The 23,938-nt window shown below is 39.7% G+C and overlaps 1 protein-coding gene across 7 annotated transcripts in view; it reads left to right on the plus strand.

The window, feature by feature from the left end:
• Positions 1–23,938, plus strand: part of WWOX (WW domain containing oxidoreductase) — a 1,117,686-nt gene that overhangs the window by 15,326 nt on the left and 1,078,422 nt on the right. For all 7 annotated transcript variants that reach the window (XM_054533076.1, XM_054533075.2, XM_054533077.2 and 4 more), the window contains 1 exon segment: positions 1,281–1,459. In XM_054533076.1, the coding sequence (XP_054389051.1) occupies positions 1,281–1,459 (179 nt within the window).

Here is a 23,938-nt window from a genome sequence, read left to right on the forward strand (position 1 = left end):
AATGCTGCCAAGGTGAAATGAGGAACTGGGAAGAGATAGTCACTTTTGGCTCTTGTAAGCCAGTTTGAGCCAGTCTAGCATAGCACTGCTCTGTTGTGTGTGTATAATATTGGGGTCAGAAATTAAGGATGTTATAAATAGAATGAGGATGGTAATAATTAGAATAAAGGTTGGATTATTACTCTTGAGTCTTAGTACTTAGAGGGAGATGAGTGTATATTTTAAACTATGTAATTTTACACACACATACTTTTAAAATATGAAATCTCATTTATATTTAGAGGCTTCTTAACAGTTTTTAAGATATCCTGAGGTCTTTATCTCATATCCCAAGAATACATTTAAGATATAAAAAGTAAATTCTATTACAAGGAGTACTCTTTTCATCCATATGTGCCTTTTTTTTTTTTTTTTTTAATGGTTAGCCAGGGTCTTGGTCTGTCACCCAGGCTAGAGTGCAGTGGCACAATCATGGCTCACGGCAGCTGTGATCTCTTAGGCTCACGTGATCATCCTCCCACCTCAGCCTCCCGAGTAGCTGCGACTACAGGCATGTGCTATCACAGTCGAAATTCTGTTTAGTGTTTGTAGAGATGAGGTCTAACTATGTTGCCCAGGGTGGTCTTGAACTCCTGGGCTCAAGTGATCCTCTTGCATTGGCCTCCCAAATTGCTGAGATTACAGGCATGAGCCACGGTGCCCAGCCTCCAGTATATTTTAATACCATTTCTACAAGATTTAAATCAATTCCAAATCAAAATGAGTGCTCGTAGGAGGTATGAGTGCAGTCTTAAAATGAAAATCGTTAGAATTTTATTAGTCAGCAAGTTTCTTATTTACAACTCAGACTTTATCATTTTGAGTTTTCTACTTCTCTACGTCTGTAGGCCCTTGCACAGGGCTAAGAGATTTAATTGAAATCTACTGAAAAGAGTGGCTGACAGATCTTATGGCTACATTTACATGAATTAGATAAAAACCCAAAGCCTTCTCAAGAAGCCTTTTTTGAGATCTAAGGGTACACGGCAATAGTTATTGTATGTTACAGCGTATGTTATAGGCAGTTCTGAAGGAAAGGATTCGATGACTGTCTTTTCTGGCACAAATGTGATCCTTCTGGAGGCCAGAAGATAGATTCAATGGGCCCCAGTTCTTTTCAGGTTTAAGGAATAAGCGTTTTGGTCTATGAAAAATGGGGTTTGCCTAAAGTATAAGATTGTCTTATATTTATAAATGCCTGTGTTCATTGCTGTGGGTTCACTGCTTTCTCTTTTGGGCAGCCATATAAATAAAAGAACTACCTACTTGGACCCAAGACTGGCGTTTACTGTGGATGATAATCCGACCAAGCCAACTACCCGGCAAAGATACGACGGCAGCACCACTGCCATGGAAATTCTCCAGGGCCGGGATTTCACTGGCAAAGTGGTTGTGGTCACTGGAGCTAATTCCGGAATAGGTAGGCTCTTCACTTATTTATTTATCTTTGGGACTGCTATAATGAAATCCACTTAGATCTAACTATAATGGAAGTTTGTATAGTGGTTCTCTGATTTAAACATGACTTTTATCCTTTTCAGCTATCGTTTCATTAACATCACCACCTCTTTTTAAATCCTAATGTTGTCATGGAAGCCTGTGTAGGAGCTGACCGTGAAGTCTCTGAAAGCTGAACACTCAGCAGAAGACCGTGGCTATTTTGGTATTCAGGGGTAAGAGACAACAGGCTCCGTCTCAGAGTTTTTGACCTGGTCTACATGGTGTACGGGCATATTCCAATTACCTGGGTTATTCAAACCAAAATGGATTGGTAATAGAATATGGGGAACAACAAGGTATTATGTCTTTGGAACAAAGGATACTACAGGTTTCAACTGGTCACTGAGCATATCATTTTCTTTCGGGCACAGGATCTTATTTCTCTATAAAATTGGAGAATGAGTTCCTGTCTTCACCTCTAAATTAACCCTCTTAATTGCCAGCGTTTACCACAGGGCCCATCATGGGTAGATGGCTGGAGAGGGTATCCTTGCTTCAATATGACGGGCCATTAAGGAGTTAGGAGCAAGGCGGGAGCAAACCATAAAACCCTTCATAGGATTTTATTCTGATTTTGCTTTGATCTATTTACATCAGTATCTGAATCAATGAGAACCACGTGCTTTGAGTTTAGATATGCATCTTCGGATTTGTCGACAAATAAGACATTGCACTTGGCTGTCTTCTTTCAAGTTCTCTCTGTCCTTTTCATCGCCCCCCCAGCCCCCACATTGCCCCCTTGGTGGCCTCCTCTATTCGTTTGTTTCTCTTTCTTAATTTTGTTTTTATTTTTATTTTTTGTGGGTATATAAAGGTGTCTATATTATGGGGTTCATGAAATGTTTTGATACAGGGATGCAATGTGAAGTAGTCACATCATGGAGAATGGGGTATCCATCCCCTCAAGAATTTATCCTTTGAGTGATAAACAATTCAGTTATACCCTTTTAGATATTTCAAAATGTATAATTAAGTTATTATTAACTATAGTCAACTTGTTGTGCTATCAAATAGTAGGTCTTATTCTTTCTTTCTATCTTTTTTGTACCCATTAACCATCTGCACTTCTTTCTTAATTTTGAACAATTCCTTGAAGCTCCAGAAATATTTTCTAGCATGATAAGGGAGGCACAGGAGGTAAAAATATATTGTTCAAGGGTCAATTGTTGTGTTGTACAAGGTCTGAAATCTAACAGGCTGCCATCCGAGTGGAGAAGTTTTTACTGTACTTGCCTATGAAGGTAAAGAAGCAAATGGGAATTTTTTTTTTTTTAAGAATTGAAAGGGATTTATTTCAAATCAACTCTCATACCTCATCCTGGGCTCCAAATATGTTCAATCCACTTGTCTGAACTTCTGCATTGGAGTAAATTTTATATAATTGTCACTGAAGTCAAAACTGATGGTGTTATATTTAAAACAATGGCTGGATCTCCAATCCAAGAAGCAGTACATTTTGTTGATCATATTAACTACTGTTACGGTGAATGTGTGGACCCATATAATTGTGGAATAATTAAGAAAAAAGGGCTTAAAAATGTCTTTTTAAAAATTTAACAAGTTAACCAGAAACTTTAAAGATCTTATTCTCTTAATCTTCTAGCTAGACTGTTTTTCTCTAATGAGTAAGATATGTGACTACTGATTATTTTTTGTGTTAAGTGTTCCAACTGGTCCATGTGACATTAGATAGTAGGCTCTTGAATAGAGCTAATGCTCTTTCAAAGATTTGCAACAGCAGACCTACGACATTGTAATCTAGGACTGATAGAGTTGGTTCAGAATATTAAAAGGGTGATACCTAGTTAGACACATAAGTCTTGATGGAGAGGAGGAGATTCTGAAGCATTGAGAATAAATTTGTGGTTGTTGAGAATGGCCCTCACATATTGGAGTAAAGCCAGAAACTCTCTGTGCCTCTTCACAGCTCCCACTTCCCCCCAAGACTCTTCCTTCCTGATACCTATGATTCATTTTGCGGACACTGCAGGAGGTGTCTGCGGTCCAGTTGGAGGTTGTGGCAAATTGTAACGCTCAGAATGGCGCAGATGTCGCACAAGGTCTTAGGGAGACCAGCCTTTCCTATTCAGGTGCCCACAGCTCTTTCCCCAGCTGTCACCTTCCGCAGGAGTGGCCTTTAACACTGTCATCTCACCCCATTCCCCTCCACTCTTGGGAAGCATATGTCTAGGTGAGTGGTGAAGATTTTTATTCTGAATTTTTGAAATAATATCGTACTGCAAGTTCCAGGCAATCAAAAACTCACAAATCACTTTCACTCTGCAGCAGTGGTATCAGGTCTGAAGAAAGGAAGAGGCTGCAGATAGGCACATGGCTTTGCTAAGTTAGCTTTTATATCCTGCGTGGCTGCCTTAGAAAGTGTCCTCGCCCAAGTAGGCTGTGGCTTCTAGATAAAGTCCTTCTACTAAGCTATGAAACATGCCAATTTATAAATTGCTATCACTACTTTAGTTCCGCTCATTTAAAATGAAATAGCTGAATGCCGAGTGAGTGAATTGGGCATCTTTACTTCCAAGACTTCTGGGGCGTTCAAGAGTCATCTTCTATCTAAGCTTTCATGGTGTTGTTGTTCCCTTTCCTTTGGCCACTCAAGGGAGCCTGTTTTCTTTGGATAAACAGTGAAACCTTTAACCTTGTGAATGTCCGTTTTCTCTAAGGCAGAGTGGGCTGAAACAAAACATAACAGGATTTGTTTTGAAAGTGGTGACTCCACAATAAAAACATAGATATCTAATTTGCTTTACAAAAGCCGATTTACAAATCTAGTATTTCCAGTGGTTCTTTTTTTTTTTTTTTTTAAATGCCCTACATGCCACAGCTTTGTTGGAATTGCCATTGGTGAGGATCTCACTGATAAAGAAGGGGACATCCCTCCCTTGACAGATTTTAGGGTTGCACTAGAGCCATGCCCCCTTTGAAGTGGCCACTAAGCAAACTCTGTCTTGTCATCATTTTCCTCTCTGCAGCTGTAAGTGATACGGAGCTGCATTTTGAGTTTTTGATACTGATATTACTAAGGCAATTGGAGAGATTCTTAATTCATCTAAAAAAATCAGGGATTCTGACAGATAAAAGGATTTGGAGGAAATATCAGAATAAAGCATTGTGGGTTCATGAAGTCCTTGGTTTTGTAATGAAGGTTTATAGGCAGGTATTACCGCTGCTGACTGGATTCAGCTGTCTAGATTGGGAGTACACAAAGTACGATTTCTGGGCTAACTCTGACCCACTGCCTGATTTTGTAAGTAGAATTTTTTTTGGAACACAGCCATGCCCATTTATTCCCGTTCCTATAATGTTGAACTACTGTTTGTGTATATTCAGTTATTCCAAAATAATATGGCTGTTTGCATGTTACCAGAAGAGTCACCCAATTATGGCAGAGATCATCTAGCTCGCAAAACTGTAAATATTTACTCTTTGGCCTTTCCCAGAAAAAAAGTGCCGTCTCCTGTATTAGATACTCCAGTTCATTCAAAGTGATATCACCCTAACATTCTCTAAATTAGCCACAGCTTAGATGAAATTTAGGCAAATGGAATGCCCCAGGCCGCAGGAAGATTGTGGCAGCACATTGTATGTAACTGTTGGGGATGTTGCCTCAAACTCCCCCTTTTTTTTAGGCAGCTGCAAGGATTAGAATGTTGCCTCCTCAGAAACTAACACTCTTCTTTCCTTGACCTTTGTTTAACCAGCTTTCTGAACCTGAAGAACTTTGTAGATTGAAAGCTGTAGCTTGTGGACCTCTCTCTGTGGAGATCAGCATCTCAGTATCCAGGGGGAAGCCATCTCTTCACCCAAAGCTTCCGCTAGCAGATCAAGAGGCCCGGAACCCCGCAGTCCTGAATGCTAACCAGTAGAGACAAGGGAGGAGTTCATTTCTGTTTGTGTTCAACATAGACTGCGCAGGAAGGGCCAGGTGTTTTACGGCTGTTTGGAGTTAGCAGCTTGATGGCTCTGATTTGGTAAAAACAACGGAAATGCCTTCAGCACGGTGAACATTACATGCAAATGTTGGGAAGTGTTAGGAAAGGGAATTTTGGGCGAGGGAATTTCCCATTGAGGAAGGTCCCTGCTTCGTTTTTAGACACAGCCTATCAGTCAGCTAATTTGGCTATGCATATAAATACTTTAGTGTAAAATGCTGCCCCCTGCTACCTGCAGGCTGACATGTTGCTCATCAAAGGCAGGATCCTTCTAATGAGGGATTAGTTGGATGCCTAAATGTGGGACCACCTACTCTGTTCATTGTCTTAATTAGCTAGATGTTTGTTGGAGCGCATGCAAATTATTTTCTGTAAGCAGACAGATTTATTATCATATTTAAGGAGCGATATCCAGGGTTTGTCAGACATCCATCAAATTTTTTTTTTTTTTTTTTTTTTTACTGTTTGAGATGGGGTCTCACTATGTTGCCCAGGTATTGGTCTCGAACTCCTGGGTTCAAGTGATCCTCCCACCTCAGCCTCCCAAAGTACTGAGATTACTGGTGTGAGCCACTGTGCCCAGATGCTGTTAGCAAGTATGAACAAATTAGATATTTTCAGTCTACGCTTCTGTGGTAATGATGATAAAACTTCTTAACTTTCATTCCTAAACCAGCAGTGGCTAAAACTTGATTTTTAAAATTTTTTTCAGAGTTTGGTCCAGATGAAGTTTCTTTCACCTTGCGAACCTTTAGAACGCTGGGCTGCATCATATGTTGTAACTTGAAAGTTAAAATAGCCTAGCTTGGTTTCAGTTTTTGAGCCAAAGGAGCCATTAACAGAAATAAAACTTTTTTTCCTGCAAACAAATACAAGCTGGCCACATTGGTAAATACCAGTGAAATATATTTTGGGACTGACACTTGCATTTTCTATTGGTATTTATGTCACAAAATCACCTCTCTAAGGTGTATTGCATGGACCTATATATATGCATACTTACATATCAAAATGTATATATTTTGAGGTTTAAAAAGTACGTGCTCAAGGTATTGGTCCCTCCTCAATTTGTTTTCCTTGAAACAAAATGAAGGTATAAAAATTTCATGCAGGGGATCCCAAAATGTAATTATAGTGTGATGTTGAAATTGATTGTCTTAGCTTAGAGGCCTACTTTTTAAAACTTAGGGTCTTGTTTCTAAATCTTGTGTTGAAATTACAGTGTGAACTGTAGTTGCCATACTCTTTGATCCTACAAATCGTCACTACGATGAATTCATATCTGGTGCAAATTCTACCAGTTCCATGTGAATACAAGAAAATTACTTTTTCTTCATGTAGAGAAGGGTATTCATTCCTAAGATTTTAAATCCACACTTCCTAATTATGGACTATACCAGCTTCCTTTACACCTTTGCTTCTTTGTTTTCTTTTCCATACCTAAATGTTACTAAATTTTGCCTTTGAGCCTAAAGCATGCCATTGATGGTTTGTTTTTTCCAGTTATTCCAAAAGGTCCCATAAATCTGAGGCCATAGCTAAGTTACATTTAGTCATTTTCTTGGGTAAAACACACTCATATGAAATCATTGCACTTGGGATCTTGAAATGCCTGATTAGTTTCCTTTCTGATTGTTGACAAGACTTAAACTAGTGGGATCTTGGCATTTATCTTTTTAAGAACCTGGTGCTCATTAAGAAAAGGAAAATATTCTGAAATAATCGAAATAACCTTTTGGGCATTGGAACTCCATTTTAATTAAAAACATTTGTGCCTACTATTATCTTACGCTAATAAGATAATAGTATTGTATTGTAAGTAAAATTATTTTGAAGTTACTTTGTTCTAAGAAACTATGGAGATTCTTGACAATATTAGACAAAGTCCTTAAATGACATTATATAAAAATTGAGAATTAGTACCTTATGACTTAACCATTTTACATTGAAATATTATTGGACATTGAGTGTACATGGAAATCACGTGATCAAAGTATTTGAGAAGTAAATATCTAAAGGAAGAGACCAATTTAAAACATTCTAATGAGTGTCATCATAATTTGGTAATCTCATGTAAAATACTTATAGTAGGGGTGTGTGTATGTTATATATATTTTTAAAATAGATTTGTAATCATGTATACAGTAGTCCCCCCTTATCTGTGGTGGTTCACTTTTTTTTTTTTTTTTGAGACAGAGTCTTACTCTGTCACCTAGGCTGGAGTACAGTGGCATGATCTCAGCTAACTGCAACCTTTGCCTCCCAGGGCCTAGTGATTCTCATGTCTCAGCCTCCTGAGTAGCTGAGATTACAGGTGCACACCACCATGCCCAGCTAATTTTATGTTTTTAGTAGAGACAGGGTTTCGCCATGTTGTCCATACAGGTCTCGAACTCCTGACCTTAGGCAATCTGCCTGCCTCAGCCTCCCCAAATGCTGGGATTACAGGTGTGAACCACTGTGCCTGGCCGGTGTTTCACTTTTTGAGGTTTCAGTTACCTGAGGTCAACAGGCATCTGAAAATACTATTTTTGAGAGAGAGAGCGTGTGAGAGACCACATTTACATAACTTTCATACAGTACATTGTTATAGTTCTATTTTATTATTATTGTTGATCTCTTACTGTGCCTAATTTATAAATTAAAATTTATCCTAGGTATGTATGTATAGGTGAAAGCATAGAATATGTAGGGTTTGGTACTATCCAGTTTTCAGGCATCACTGTGGGTCTTGGAACGCATCTCCCGAGGATAAGGGGGGCTACTGTCGGTGTGAACCTGATTAGATCTCAACTGAAACTTTTTTGTCACATGAGGTCATCAGTTGAATTTCACGCTTGCATGTAGGTTTAGATTTTAATTACTTTTTTATGGTGTCAGCATAACAAATGAGAGTCATACAAACTTATTGTTAAATGACAAAGTGGGTCAAACCCATAATTAAAAAAATTAATAATAGATTTTTGTTCTACTTGAGGTTTTGTAGTGTTACGTAAAGCTTGAAAACTTGGAAATTGTTTTACTTAAAACCCAATTAAAATAATTTGATCTTTTGCTTTTACATCATAGAGTGGCACAGTAAGAATTGTAATGGAAGATGTTATTTTACATATTTTTTCTTTTTTTTTTTTTTTGAGGCGGTGCCTTGCTCTGTCACCCAGGCTGTAGTGCAGTGGCATGATCTCAGCTCACTGCAACCTCTGCCTGCCGGGTTCAAGTGATTCTCCTGCCTCAGCCTCCTGAATAGCTGGGATTACAGGCGTGAGCCACCATGCCTGGGTAATTTTTGTATTTTTAGTAGAGACAGGGATTCACCATGTTGGCCAAGCTGGTCTTGAACTCCTGAACTCAAGTGATCCACCCACCTTGGCCTCCCAAAGTGCTGGGATTACAGACATTAGCCACCATGCCTGGGGGTGTTCTACATATTTTCTTTAATCTAAAAGCAGAACCATCTTTATATATTTTTATTTTTTTCCACTAGAGGGCTCTGTTGCCCTTTGATATAATTAAACAAAAGAGGCAGCATTGCAATATAGTTGTCTTCGTCTGGGTCCGTCTTGCTTTCATTTTGGTTAAATAATGTCTTTTACTTCTCTAACATATCTTTTAGGTCTTCTACTTCTCTGTGATGGAGTTCAAACTGAAGACTGTTACTAGTGTCGTGTTTGTTTCTTTTTCTCTTTCTTTTGTTTTGTTTGTATAAAATGCCAGGGACGAAGGGATCCACTTAATAAAAAGGCCCATTGTGTTCAGGGAGCAGTCTGTTCTGCCAAATCACACAAAGGCATGTGTTTTCATGACATTATTGGTTTTGAGTGTGCTGGCCTAGCAATAATATGATTTTTTTTTCCTAAGTGGAAATTGTAATATTTACGTATTAATACCTCTGTTTAAGGTTCATTTTGAATGCCTTGGTGACCCTATGTTTTTTTCTTTGTTTTTTTTTTTTGTTTTTTTTTTTTGAGATGAAGTCTTCCTCTGTCGCCCAGGCTGGAGTGCAGTGGCGCAATCTTGGCTCACTGCAACCTTCGCCTCCCGGGTTGAAGCAATTCTTCTGCCTCAGCCTCTCGAGTAGCTGGGAGTCCAGGTACCCGCCAACATGTCTGGCTAATTTTTGTGTTTTTAGTAGAAATGGGGTTTCACCATCTTGGCTAGGCTGGTCTTGAACTCCTGACCTCATGATCCACCCGTTTCGGCCTCCCAAAGTGCTGCGATTACAGGTGTGAGCTACTGCACCCGGCAACCCTATGTTTTTTTCTAAGAATATAGTGTCCCTTGCCCCCTGTTACCAGCCTTACCCAGTGTTACATAATTTATTGTAATTAAATTGTTTATTAATGATACATTCTTGCCGTAGAAGAAAACATGTCCTTTTGGGCTCAGTACAGTATATGTTTCTTAAATCAGAGAGATCGTATTAAACCAGCTACTTAATGTGAAGCAGATAGCCAGTGTTCTCCGTGTACAATCTTAAGGAGGGTAATTTTTGTTTTGGCTCTGTAATTATGGTTTGAGGCAGCCCATTAATCACATATTTCAGCTGTCAAATAGAAATTTGGCCCAGAAAGGAATACACTTTGGCTTTACAAAACTGCTTATTTTCAAATTTTTAAATGGGGACAAAAACGAATATGCTATATTATATACTTTTATTTACATAATTTTTTTTCTCAGCAACTTTTTCTCTTTCGAAAATGCAAGAGCCTGAAAAACATTGTGAATATACTTGTAACATTGCAAAGCTATTTCACGAGAGTAAAGATGTTTTGGTTGTTCATATACAAGTGTGTTTGATGTTTATCTAATAAATTGTTAAAACTAGATGGTGATTCTGGAAATTATTATAGACTTCATAATAAATAAGATGCTGACAGTTGAAACTCCCTTGACTGTTGCCTATTTGGTATGACACAGACCTTCTTGGACTTTTGTAGCCTATACATGAGCAGATCTGAATCCTCAGCCTTCTCCAAAAGAAGGTTTGGGTCACTAGGAGGCCTTCTTGGAAAGATCTCTTAAATTAAGGCACCAGTAGGTGGATCAAAAAGCAGGTTCCAATAGCTCGCTTTTAGTTTCTTGCCTAAATTTGTGATCTCCCTTTGGCTTCATAAATAACAGTACATTTCATGAAGTGCTGGTCTCAGTCTACACAAGCCTAACTGAATGGGGTACATAGGAAGGGTTGCATTGTGTGACAAGGTTTAAATCTAATTGTTTTAAGTCTTTGAGTTATTTGCTCACCAGGCTGTGCTTGATGGTTTTACTTTTTGTGATTTTTGGAGCCTTCATGTTAGAAGCCATAGTCATATGGTGCTCTCTGAAAGCAAAACAAGGTTTCTTCACCAGCCTCTAAGAGGAGATCTGAAATGGTGTGCATGAACGAGAGGCAGAGAGAGATGGGGGCGGGGAGGAAACTCCTATTTCAGTGTCTCTACTATTTCTACCTAGATGGAGGATAACTAGCCAGATGAACGGAGCTAAGCCTTTTGTATAAAGTTTATTTCATATAAAGAGAACAAAATCAGAATCAAATTTCTTCTGTAGTTGCACCGAAACTGAAGTTAAAGCTAATACAATCTTTTTCATTTTTACCCTTACCTCTAAAATGTACTTAATTGTTACAGATTAGTATTTATTGATTATAATATTGTATTACATTGATAGCCCTTTAAAATTTATGAGGATTCCGTACTTGTCATATTTAATTCTCACCACCGTGCTTACAGCTGTCTTGTGATAATGTCGAAAGAAAAGAGAAGGGAGGTGAGGTAACGTGCTTGAGATCATACAGCTCTTGGGTGGCGGGTGCCTGCAGGATAGATCAGAGGGTAACTGACTCCGTGCCTAGGGCCCCTTCTACTGTACATGCCACCGTCCTGTTCGGAGGAATAACAGCACAGTCCTGAACGAGCTCTTTCGAAGCAGCTCATTCAGTTTGTTAATCTGGAGTTTGGAATCAACCAATTTATTTAAACCCGTGAAGGCTCGCTCTGTGCCTGGTCAAGTGCTGGGAGTGGTATCTGCGGGGAGGGCCAAGGCAGATGTCATTTCTGGATTGCATTGGATCCTGGATTCAGAAGCTGAAGCTTAGGAGTGGGCACGGTGGTTCACGCCTGTAAACCCAGCCCTTTGGGAGGCTGAGGCAGGAGGATTGCTTGAGCTCAGGGGTTCGAGAGCAGCCTGGGTAACATAGCAAGACCCCATCTCTACCAAATCAAATTTTTTTTAAAAGCTGAAGCTTTCTTTACCAAAACCTCTTTGTTATTATGATTGTAAAACAAATATTGAGGAATACATCTGGGGGAATGGGAAGTAGCATTCATCAAGCTCCTGTATGTGCCAGGTGTTAGGCTAGATTAGCATGATGTGCCTTCTCATTTAATATAAGTAATTATTTTAAAGGTTATTGTGATTAACATGTATTCCTTATGGAAAATTTAGAAAGCGAAGAAAAATAAAAATAAGAATAAAATATTTAAAAAAACCCCCAAGTCTTACCAGTTAGAAGTATACTATTAATATTTAGCATGTATGATTGTAAGCGTGTTTTCCCTTCTTTCGTGATTTTTCTATTTAACTCTAAATTGTGATTATCTGTCTGTGTTGTTAAATACTCTACATCTTAAATGGCTGCATAGTATTCCATTATGTGGTTCCAGCTCTTCTCCCAGGGTGGTACATTCGGGTGGATTCCAGCTTTTTAATAGCTGTGGAATGGAGAAGCACATTTTGTAATTAATTGTTTGTACCCATCCGTGACTCCTCTATAGTTTTATTTTGTGGAGGTGCAATTGCTGAATCAAGTGATTTGCTCCCCAACCTTAATATCTTGATTTGTTTTGTCAAACTGCCCTGGAAGATTGCACCAATTTGAATTTGAAATTGTACCAATTTGATGCTCCTTTGCCCAGCATCCTTGCCAAACTTGAGAATTAGAATTTTTAAAAAATATCACTTAAATTTGCCTATCTCTGATGATTAGCAAGATTGATAGGCTTTTCTTATGTCTGGCCATTTGTTTTTTAATGAATTGCCTTCTCATCTTATATGCATGACTATTGGATATGTATCGATTGCTAATTGATTGCTTGCCTCGTGCTATAATTTAATTTTCAAAATGTCCCTTAGAAGTTAATTTATAAAGTGTCTATTACTTTAAATACCTGTTCAATCCTGGGATCAAGAGGAAATTCACAGAGAAAGAAATTGGCCTAACTCCTCAGTTTGCTTCACTAAAATCTTTTAAGCACACATCTTGTCTGTGTTTGATTTGAGCTGCAACTCAAATCAAAGGCACTATTTCTTTGGTACCTGCATTTAAGGAGGGAATACCCCAGAAAACTTAAACTTGGCTGGCTTTGCAATGGTGGTGGAGTCCCAAGATGACACAGTAGGCGAGATTTGATTACTTTGGTCTTGCAAATTTCCCCTAGATCTTCTATTAATGACAGTAACAGCACTTCAGAGCTTTTCTACGCATTCTCTCATTTGATGAGCCTGCTCTCAGGTGGAGAAATTGTACCACTGCTGAAAATAGCTTTGCTGACAGTTAGGGCAAGCTTCGTCGGTAGCAGGTTTCTATCTGGAAAGATGTAGGAGAGGAACACTGACTCTAGAAGCAGACATGACCTAGTTTCGAAACCTGGGATAACCACTTCCTATCTGAATGACCCGAGCAAGTTACTTTCCTTCTTGGAACTCCTGTTCCACCTCTGTGCAATATGGACAGTACTACTTTGCAAAGTTGTTAAAGATGGGAACTCCAGAGTACCCAGGGAATTGTCTGCTCATCATTGCAGGCATTTAATAACGTGTAGCCGTTTCTGGAATGGGAGGCAAGAGGATCGAGTTACCAGTGAAATTAGTTTGGTATTTTCCTAGCTTCCTGCTTCCCAGATCCTCAAGAGGCTGCCATAATCTCTGTGCATTTGTCCTAAAATGACCTGTATAAATAACTGCTTTAGACATTGACTTGTCTTTGGTATGAAGGAAAACATTTTAGAATTTTTTTGGTTGGAGGTCAGTAGCTTCATCCAGAAAAGAATAATCAAACGGAAAAAAAAAAAAAAAACAAAACCCACCGAGACAAGGTTATTTTTGTTACAGTCAAGGAACAAAAAAGGATATATTAAACTTGGGGGAAAAAGACAAGGAAAACTATTATTCTTTAAAACTGTTATACCATGCATCACGGTAACATCTTTGTTACTGAGAGTTCTGCATTAGCACACTTGTTCACCCAAGTTTGTGATAGTTTATAGGACTGCCTGGTGTATTAAGTAGAAATGCTCAACTTTGCTGTCCTATTTTTTTGATCATATCCAAAAAGTGTCAGTGTTTGAATATAGTTTTATTGCCACTTAAAAAGGTAGGACAGTTTTATTGGCATCTACTGGACATGGTAGGAAGAGAGCTGTAATTTGACACAGATTGTCCTTAACTTGGGTGACTTAAGGCAAGTCACTTAACCATTTGAGCCTTAATTTCCTTGTTTGTAAATTCAAGAGAATAATAACTTCTCTGTCACATACTGTTTTGTACAGATCAAGTAAAACAACATGTGAAATGCTGTCATGAAGAATTCCAATAGTGTATGAATATAAGGTTGCCGGCGTTTGAGGAAAAATAATGGTTATAGAAGAAAGACTCCTAAAGGGAAGATTAGGGTTGGAAGAAGATGGAGGAAGAGAGTAATTTAATTCCTTAATGGAAAGAATAAAATAAGAGCTCTTGACATTTTTTGTTGTTGTTGTTAGGATATGGGGAGAGGTTTCTGCAAATATCTTCAGGGTTTACAGAGTGAACCGGATGTCCGGTAACAGGGTTGCATGTCATGCAATTGATTGGGTGGTGATGACTAAAATTTTAATGACGCGATCCCATTTAAAGTTGACAGGCTCTGACTCTAGCCAGATATTCAGCAGCAGAAACTTGATGCAATAAGAAGGGAACCTGCAGAGGCAGAAGCTTCCGTGGGTTGCAGTTGTGTTGAGATTACACAGGTGGAAATGTTGCAAGTTCTTGGGTGATGCAATTTCTTCCTGCTTGCCTTAAGTTTCACCTGCCCGGGTCCTTACTTCTGTTCACATTGCAGCACGAATTTAGATGCAGATTGGGGATTCAGAGACAAACGGGATGCTCCTTGCTTATGTCACATCAACAAAATTGCCGGCCACATCTTGATTATAGAAACTCTTTTTCCTGGTGATCACACAAAGCAAAATAATGAAAATAATCAATCTCTTTCAAATGGAGCGACTCCGCTGTGTCAGCCACCATTGGCTATAAGGATGAACTCTCAAAACTTTTTGTATCTTGCAATATAATGTTTTCCAACTGCCTTTGATTTTACTGTATAGCTGTGTGGTACAGCAAGGCAGCTGTGGCTTCTAAATTCAGCAGCTAGGTTTGAGAAGCTTCTATCAGCTGAGAGATCATCAGTGCATTCCAAATGGCATTAAAAATGCTATTACAACTTTATCTATTAGCAAAGGAAGTTTCAATTCTAAGTTCATGTACAGTTACTAGATTGAGTGTTTGACAAGGTAGAGAGCTCTGTATTAGTAGATCCATATGGGGAACATCTCAGTTAGGGTGCGGAGTCAGATTTTTGGCAAGGGATACCATCCTTTCAGCCTGAAAAGCTGACTTGGGAGCTGTCAGCCTGTGTGCACGAGGGCCTTTTTCCTCCCAGGCTTAGCGTCGCCACTTGCCCAGTGTTTCTTTTTTATTGCCTGCTGGCCTGATCCGGGAGGGATTTGGGGAAGCTAGTCGCGTTGGTGTGTCATCATCATAATGCTGTTAGTGATTGACTTACCCGAGTGTACACATGTGTGCATCTCACTTGTATGTTCCTTACATGTTTACTTAATTATTGGGAAGGTGTATTAATGTCCTGTTGCTGCTATAATGGACCACCACAAACTCACTGGTTCTGTGCTGCAAACCTAAGATTATAGGCAGTTATAACACAGTGTTAAGTATTTGTGTATCTAAACATAGAAATGGTACAGTAAAAATACAGTGTTGTAATCTTATGGGACTGCCGTTGTGTGTAGTCCGTTGTCATGTGATAGTGATTAAGGGAGGTAGACATTTTTGTGTTTGCTTATTTCCATAAGCTCAAGGGTAAAGCTTCCCAATCAGCCTTTAGGACAGAGGTAAGAACTGGTTGGTGGCCTGGAGCCTGGATCTGGCCTCCAGATGTTTTTTGTATGGACCACACAAAAATGGTCTATAGTGGGATTTTTTTCTTTTTTTTATTGGACTACTTGCCAGCATACTAAAATCAGGATATTTTACTTAAATGTAGATTTATGACAGTTTTGAAAAATCAGAATGAGTATTGTGGACTAAATGTTTATGTCTTCCCCCAAAATTCCTATGTTGAAACCCTAATCTTAAGGTCATGGTATTTGGACATGGTTGTGTCCCCACCGAAATCTCATCTTGAACTATGGTTCCCATAAACCCCGTGTGTTGTGGGAGGGACCCGGTGGGAGATAATTGAATCATGGGGGCAGTTACCCTCATGCTGTTCTCATGATAGTGAGTGAGTTCTCATGAGATCTGATGGTTTTATAAGGGGCTTTCTTCCCTTTTGCTTGGCACTTCTCTTGCTGCTATCATGTGAAGAAGGACGTGTTTGCTTTCCCTCCTGCCATGATGGTAAGTTTCCTGAGGTCTCCCCAGCCACGCGGAAGTGTGAGTCAATTAAACCTCTTTCCTTTATAAATTTCCCAGTCTTCGGTGTGTCCTTATAGCAGCGTGAGAATAGACTAATACAGGGGCCTCTGGGAGGTGATTAGATCATGAGGGTGGAGCCCTCATAAGTAAGATTTGTGCCCCGATGAGAAGAGGATAGAGAGCTAACTGACTTTCCTTAAGCTATGTGAATGTGAGAACGCAGTGGGAAGGCAGCTATCTGTAACCAGTAGGAGGGCCCTCCCCAAGAATGTGACCGTGCTGCCACCTTGACCTTGGAGTTTAAGCCTCCAGAACTGTGTTAAAGAAATGTCCACTGTTTAAGCCACTCGGTCCATGATATTTTGTTACTGCAGCTTGAGCTGACTATGGCTTATGTCTGTCAAGGAACACAGTTGCACTGAGGTTGACCAGAGCTGTTCCTATAGGCTGACCCCCTGTAGGGCAGGCACAGGCTATTTTCCATGGTCAGTTTATCTGCCTGCTTCCTGTAGAGACTTGAGCTTAGAACCTTGGTTTAGAGTCTGCAATGAAAACTGTGTGAAGATATTGGACTGACTGGCTCATAGCCACTGCCATGCCCTTATTCAGTCTTTTGTGCAGTTAACAAACATTTATTGACGACTGAGTACCAGGTGCTAAGACTTCATTGTAGCAACAGACAGGGTCCCTGCCCTTATGGAGGATACAAAACACACCAAAATGCAGTCAGCTTCACTGAATGACAGAGATATGATCTGAGAAGTGTGTCAGGCAATGTCATCGTTGTGTGACCCTCATAGGATGTACTTTACACAATCCTACATGGTATAACCCACTATACACTGAGGCTATATGGGATAACCTATTGCTTCCAGGCTGCAAACTTGTACAGCATGGTACCATACCGAATACTATAGACAGTCATAACACAGTGGTAAGTATTTGTGTATCTAAACACAGAAATGGTACAGTAAAAATACAGTGTTATAATCTTAGGGGACTGCCGTTGTATCTGCAGTCCATCGTTGATCAATGTGTTGTTATGCAGTGTGTGACTATATCAGCAGCTTGATCTTTGTGCTTTTAGAGAACATTTAAATTGATTTGCTTTTGTGAGACAGGGTCTTGCTCTGTCACCCAGGCTTGAGTGCATCAGCGTGATCATAGCTCATTGCAGCCTCTACCTCCCAGGCCAAGTGATCCTCTCACCTCAGCCTCCTGAGTAGCTTGGACTACAGGCACGTGCCACCATTCCTGGCTAATTTTTTTTGTATTTTTATTAGAGATGAGGTCTTGCTATGTTGCCCATGCTGGTCTTGAACTCCTGGGCTCAAGCAGTCCTTGTGCCTCAGCCTCCCAAAGTACTGGGATTACAGGTGTGAGCCACCACATCTAGCCAAACTGGGTGGTTTCTAATTATTTCTGTATTTGTATTTAAAAGTACAGGATACTAAAATATATATTTTTTCTTTTTTTGAGATGAAGTCTCACTCTCTCGCCCAGGCTGGAGTGCAATGGCCCAATCTTGGCTCACTGCAACCTCCGCCTCCCAGGTTCAAGCGATTCTCCTGCCTCAGCCTCCTGAGTAGCTGGGATTACAGGCATGTGTGCCACCACGCCCGGCTATTTTTTTGTATTTTTAGTAGAGATGGGGTTTCATCATGTTGGCCAGGATGGTCTTGAACTCCTGACCTCGTGATCCTCCTACCTTGGCCTCCCAAAGTGCTGGGATTACAGGTGTGAGCCACCGCGCCCGGCAAGGATTTTTTTTTTTTTTTTTTTCATACTTGAGGAAACATCTAACAGCAAATATGTTCTTATAAGTTAAAAAGAACTTTTGCTATTTTGAATGACACTCTCATTAAGTCTTACTACTAGTCTCTGATTTTTCTTTTTTCTTTTTCTTTTTCTTTTTTTTTGAGACAGAGTCTCACTCTGTCGCCCAGGCTGAAGTGCAGTGGTGCTATCTCGGCTCACTGCAAGCTCCACCTCCCGGGTTCACACCATTCTCCTGCCTCAGCCTCCCAAGTAGCTGGGACTACAGGCACCCGCCACCATGCCCGGCTAATTTTTTTGTATTTTTTAGTAGAGACGGGGTTTCACCGTGTTAGCCAGGATGGTCTTGATCTCCTGACCTCGTGATCTGCCCACCTCGGCCTCCCAAAGTGCTGGGATTACAGGCGTGGCCTTGATTTTTCTTAACCTTTATTTCCACTTATGCATCTTCTGAGTAACTATAAAGAAAAGCAAAATCTACAATAGGTATGGAATGAGTGCAGAGTTACCATCAGCTTGAACAAATGTGTGTATCTGTGGTCAAGTTTAATTGCTTCTTCTGTAATTTATATTAATCACGGTTCCATTGCTTGCCTTGTGTTAATAAGTATGCGGCCATGTGATGATTTTTTAAAAGGTCATCCAGTATCTTGATGTCCAGTCCATGCTTATAACCTGAGCAGTTTATGTACTCTTGAGATGGTATGTGCTAAAAATGAGTAGCTAGTCTGAGTGGCAGGCTTACCCATTTTATTTTGTGGGCAGATTTCTTTTAGTTGGCTTCTTTGCTTTGCTCCTGTTACGACTTAGCCCTGTAGCTCTGCGCTCTACGATTCTCACGTGCTGATGGTGTAGCTGAGCTCTGCTAATGCTGGTTATTAATCTGACAATCTATACCAGGGAGGTTTTATAATTGCCATAATTCTTCTTTGCTCCATTCCATTTCCCAGCTTCTCAAATGGGGTGGCAGCTGCAAAGCACAGTATTTGAACATGAAGTAGAGAATCGTCACTTCAGCTTATGATTTTACATTCTGTCAAGGCTGCAGGGAAAGCAGTCATGTTGCTGGATGGTATTTGGATCTACAAATTCCAAGCAAACTTTTTACTTCTTATTATGTAAAATGGAAGAGTTAGCCAAATTAAGAGCTCACCATCAACCTTGAGGGAGTGACTTCTAGATGCCGTGTATTACTGGTTATAAAGCTAGTCTTGTTTAGATTGAAGAATTTGATCATGTTTAACTTTTCAAAGGATGCTTTAAAAAAAAACTTTATCCATGTGTTATGTTTAAACTGAGAAGTACCTGAAAGTGAAATTTTTATTTATTTTTACTTTTTTTGAAAGATGGAGTCTTGCACTGTCACCCAGGCTTGAGTGCAGTGGCTCAATCTTGGCTCACTGCAAGGTCCACCTCCTGGGTAAAAGAGATTCTCCTGCTTCAGCTTCCCAACTAGCTGGGATAACAGGTGTGTGCCACCACGCCCAGCTAATTTTTGTATTTTTAGTAGAGACAGGTTTCACCATGTTGGCCAGGCTGGTCTTGAACTCCTGACCTCAAGTGATCTGCCCACCTTGGCCTCCCAAAGTGCTGAGATTACAGGCTCACGCCACCATGCCTAGCTAATTTTTGTATTTTTAGTAGAGATGGGGTTTCACCGTATTGGCCAGGCTGGTCTGGAACTCCTGACCTCAGGTGATCCACCTGCCTCGGCCTCCCAAAGTAGTGGGATCACAGACATGAGCCACCATGCCTGGCATGAAATAATTTCAAATTAACCCCTGAGGAACAAATGCTCACGACTTTAAATGAATAGAAAGATCAAACTACTAGAGCCTCCAGATTGCATGTCATGCGTAGAAGGATAATCCTAGGGAAGCTAGCTCACAAAAGCAAGGGAGATGCCTGCAAGGCTGAGTTCAGCTTGTAAGGGAAGAAAAATATTACAGAGTTGTCACATTTAGAAATAAGTGATTCCAAATTTGCAGTCAATGCACCGTAGATTCCTTCCATCTTCTTAAGAGATTTTGTGCCTCTTGCACAGGTATTATCCCTAAGATGTGTTTTCTTAAATGTACCTAGACTGTTTCCTTAAATAATTGCTTTTGTATGGTACGACTCTATGTGTCTGTGTTTCTCATGGTGGTTAGGAGAACTAACCCTTGTGACAAATAAGAAATGGCAAACATTGTTAATGTTGACTTTACTATTTGCTCAAATATTAGTATTGGATTTTAGAGTCAACATGCTAGCAGGATGGCTTTATTTTAAAACCATGTGATAGAAAGTTATCTGCTATTATTAATAGCATTTCTGGATGGCTGTCAGAAGTCTTTCTTTAGAAATTTAACCATATTTTTAATGGTGGGCATTGCAGTCAACAATAGTACAGACTTTGCAAAGACTATTTTTTTTTTTTTGGGTGCAGTGAATACTTCGCAATGCCTGCTGAATTTTACCTATTCTGTAAGTCTTTCTGGGAACCATTGAGCCCCTCTTCTCTTAGTTTCCTTTGGCCTTTGTTTTTATTATGGCAATTGGTATGAAATTTTTCCTTTTCATTACTTCTTTTATTCAGAGCACATCTCAAGCTTATCTCTTCATTCTCTGTTTAGTTTCATGTTTTACTTTAATTTCTGTACATCAATATCTGCCATTATAGTATTTAAGCTCTTGGAAACATCAGGCATTTGTTAACTTCTTGAGAAAATAAAGCACTCCACTGTTGTTATGAGCTGCTTATGGCGAGTGAAAAATTCACAATATTTGGCCAAACTTAGGATCATTTAGGTGTTCTTTGCAATTAATGGCAGGAGATATTTTCCTTGTCGTTAAGTGTATAACGTTGGTTTTTAGAAAGCTTAATCAAGGTTTTTCTCCATGTTAGATGTGAAAAGAACCAGGAGAGTGTGAGGATATTGGTAATATTGTCATATGGTGATCCCACTGTGGATAAATACGCAAGAGAGAAAATCCAGAAGAAAGCATTTCACTGAAGTCTGGGGACATTTCTGGTGGCATATAGTGCTGATGGCACAGTGAGAACGGGAGAGGGCAGAAGCAATGCACAGATAGAAAGGGTGTCACCTGCACACTGAAAAATCCCAGTACCGTAACAATGCAGTCCTTGCAATACAGACAAACCTGACTCCCACCATTCCTGTAAATGAAGATGGGGCCTTGCTGAGAAATAGAGGATGCAGATTCCACCCTCAGGCTTCCCGTCTTGGGATGCAGAGAAAACTCACCCACGTGCAACAACTCAAGAGTCGTTATTTACCTAGCAAAGTGTTCACAGGACAGTGTTTGAAATGTGCAACATGCCTTTTCATGTTTAGTTTAGAGCTTGACACTAGCCAGCTCTACTGTGGTTTACCAAGTGTGAGGGACTATTTCTTTCTGAGAAGGAGGGGAAGCTTTAGTTTCCTTCAATGTCTAATAGTGTCTGAGTTTCCTTTTAGAAGCATAAAAGAAGTACGGTAGGCAGAATCTGGATTTTTAACTATACAGTTGCTGAAGTTATTATCTTCAATTCAAATCTTCTAAATTCAATTTTGTTAATGTTGTTCAGATATTATTATAGAAGCCAGCTTGACTGACTTCTGCATATTTAATCATAGGAGATTCTTCCATTCTGTGAACGTAGATTTCTTTTTTCTATCCATGACATTTATCTAAATCAGGCTTTCTTTTCTTTCTACTAATTTTTCCAATTACCAATAGGCTATGAGAATAATTAGACTGACAGTATTACTGAAAACAACAACAACAACAACAACAACAAAACACCTTCCACTAAAACTGACCCAAAAAGATAATAGCAGGGAAAATGACATGTCGGTCTGTGATTCCTTTTTGACTTGTTGTCATTCCTTTTGGGAGGTGAACATATAAGCACATGTACCTGTATGTGACTTTTGAGACGTCTAGAATAGAGAATTCACCTTTGTAGCTGGAATTTATTCAGCATGCAAATGTGGGTGGGTGATTGTTTTATAGATGCCTGGTGTTGAATGATGGGTAGGTGTGATAACTATGTATAAAATTATATTAAAGTCCAAGAGGTGCTTTTATGAGGCAGGCTGGAAATGGCATCCGATTTTCTTATGGCTTTTTCATGTCCATTTTGATGAATCTATTTATTACTTCTATAATGAGTAGTACACATGGTTGGTTAGCCAAGTTATTGAACTTTATCAACCTTGGCTGAAATTCACAATGCGTGCCAAACTTGTTGTAACATGTAAGAAATTACATCGGGGCTAAAAGGTTCAATAATGATTACTCTTATAATGGAATCTTTTACAAAGCAAGGGATTTCATGATATGCCTATGCTTTTAAAAAATTATTGTGATACGGTGAAACAAGGAATAACATGTAGCTGGAAAAATAGTATTTGCTTGTAATATACATTCAGATTCATAATAGGCTTATTTGATTCCCAGGACAGGGTGAGCAAAGGATGCTGTTTCCTGGGTGTATGCTTTGGTGTTCATTGAGTCATGTCTCTCTTTTTAGACTTTACTGGATCTAGTCTTCGTCATGTGGCCTGTGAGCTCTTTCAAATCTAGAGGACAAAACCTAATAAAGTGCTGTCATATCACATCCGTTTATGAGTTTCAAACTGAAATGAAATGTGTAGCCATGCTATTCTTGAATTACAGAGACTTGAGGAACATAGAGCTTTTTACTCTCACTAGAGAAATCTAAGCACAGGTTGGTTTGTTAACCTGTAAAGAGATGTTGGGGTTTTGAGGGGTCTATCAGATAACACACTTTCCCTTTCCCAAGTTACTACCTAACTGAGCAGTAAGACCACCCATTAGGCAAATGGAAGACTAAAACATCACCTGAGTCATTCATGAAGCTGATACTGGAGAATATGTATAGCTGTGTGAGCTGGTGGGCTTTCTAATCCTGACCACCACAATTAGACAGGGTAGTGGATCAGTGCTAGGTCAGGCCAGACCTCCCCAGAGGGCAGACCCTACTCCTGCAGCATGTTCAAAACAGTGCAGTAGAGCAGGCTGTGTGCTCTCTATGAGGAGAGGAGAGGCAGGGCTGCGTGTGCCCAGTTCTCACTCCTGGAATTACCATTCACATACCATTCACAACATAAGTTGAATGAGCAGGAATAAGTGAGTGGCAGAGGGGATCAGGGATGTTAACGCAAATGGAGATCCCTTCACCCAGAAAGACACATCTGAAATGGAGAAGATGCCTTTTTCCTCATGCAACCAATAAGAGAGTGATGAAAATTGTGACGCCTTGGGAAATAAGACTGCAACGTAAATGTGTGTCCACCCCCTAGTTTTCTTTTGGATTGTAAATCCTCACCCTCTGCTAACTAGACATGCTGTTTTGACGTCTGTGCGTTCCAGCTTGCCAATTCTGGGGCCTGGCACAGTATTTTTCACCCCTGAGTCTCAGTTTTCTCATCTGTAAAATGGGAACCGTGACATCGGCATCACAGAGTTGTGAGAATTCGACGAGGTGGAACGAAAGCAACTAGTGTGGTGTCTGACCGCTTGCGTTTGTTCATGAGGAATTCCCTTACTTATTGTTTGGTGCCTAGGACCAAGTTCTTATTTTCTTCTTATGGACGACTTCATATATATGCAACCACAGAGGGAATTACCGTTTTTCTTTGTAGGTAAAAAGGAGCTGGGTTAAGATGCACCCTCATATGAAACAGGGAAAAAGGGTTTGCTTGGGTTTTAGATTCATGAAACAGTCTGCTGAGGGATTCTAAAGTTGTTGTGGTCTCTGTTCCACTTTGGGAGTTTGATAAAAATTGGCCTGTTTTATTTGACAGCTCTAAGGTAGTGTGCAAAATTGTCAACAGATAATAAAAGTTTTTTGCAAAGCTATGGCTGTATGTGCTCTTCTTGAGCAGTATCCATACTCTTAATGGAATTGATAGATGAAAGCAGGTCTGTCTTTTTACATAACTGTTTAGATCCAAGTCTTATCCATAGTGTGGGAT

Source organism: Pongo abelii, chromosome 18 (assembly GCF_028885655.2).
Source record: "Pongo abelii isolate AG06213 chromosome 18, NHGRI_mPonAbe1-v2.0_pri, whole genome shotgun sequence".
Classification (NCBI taxonomy): Eukaryota; Metazoa; Chordata; class Mammalia; order Primates; family Hominidae; genus Pongo; species Pongo abelii.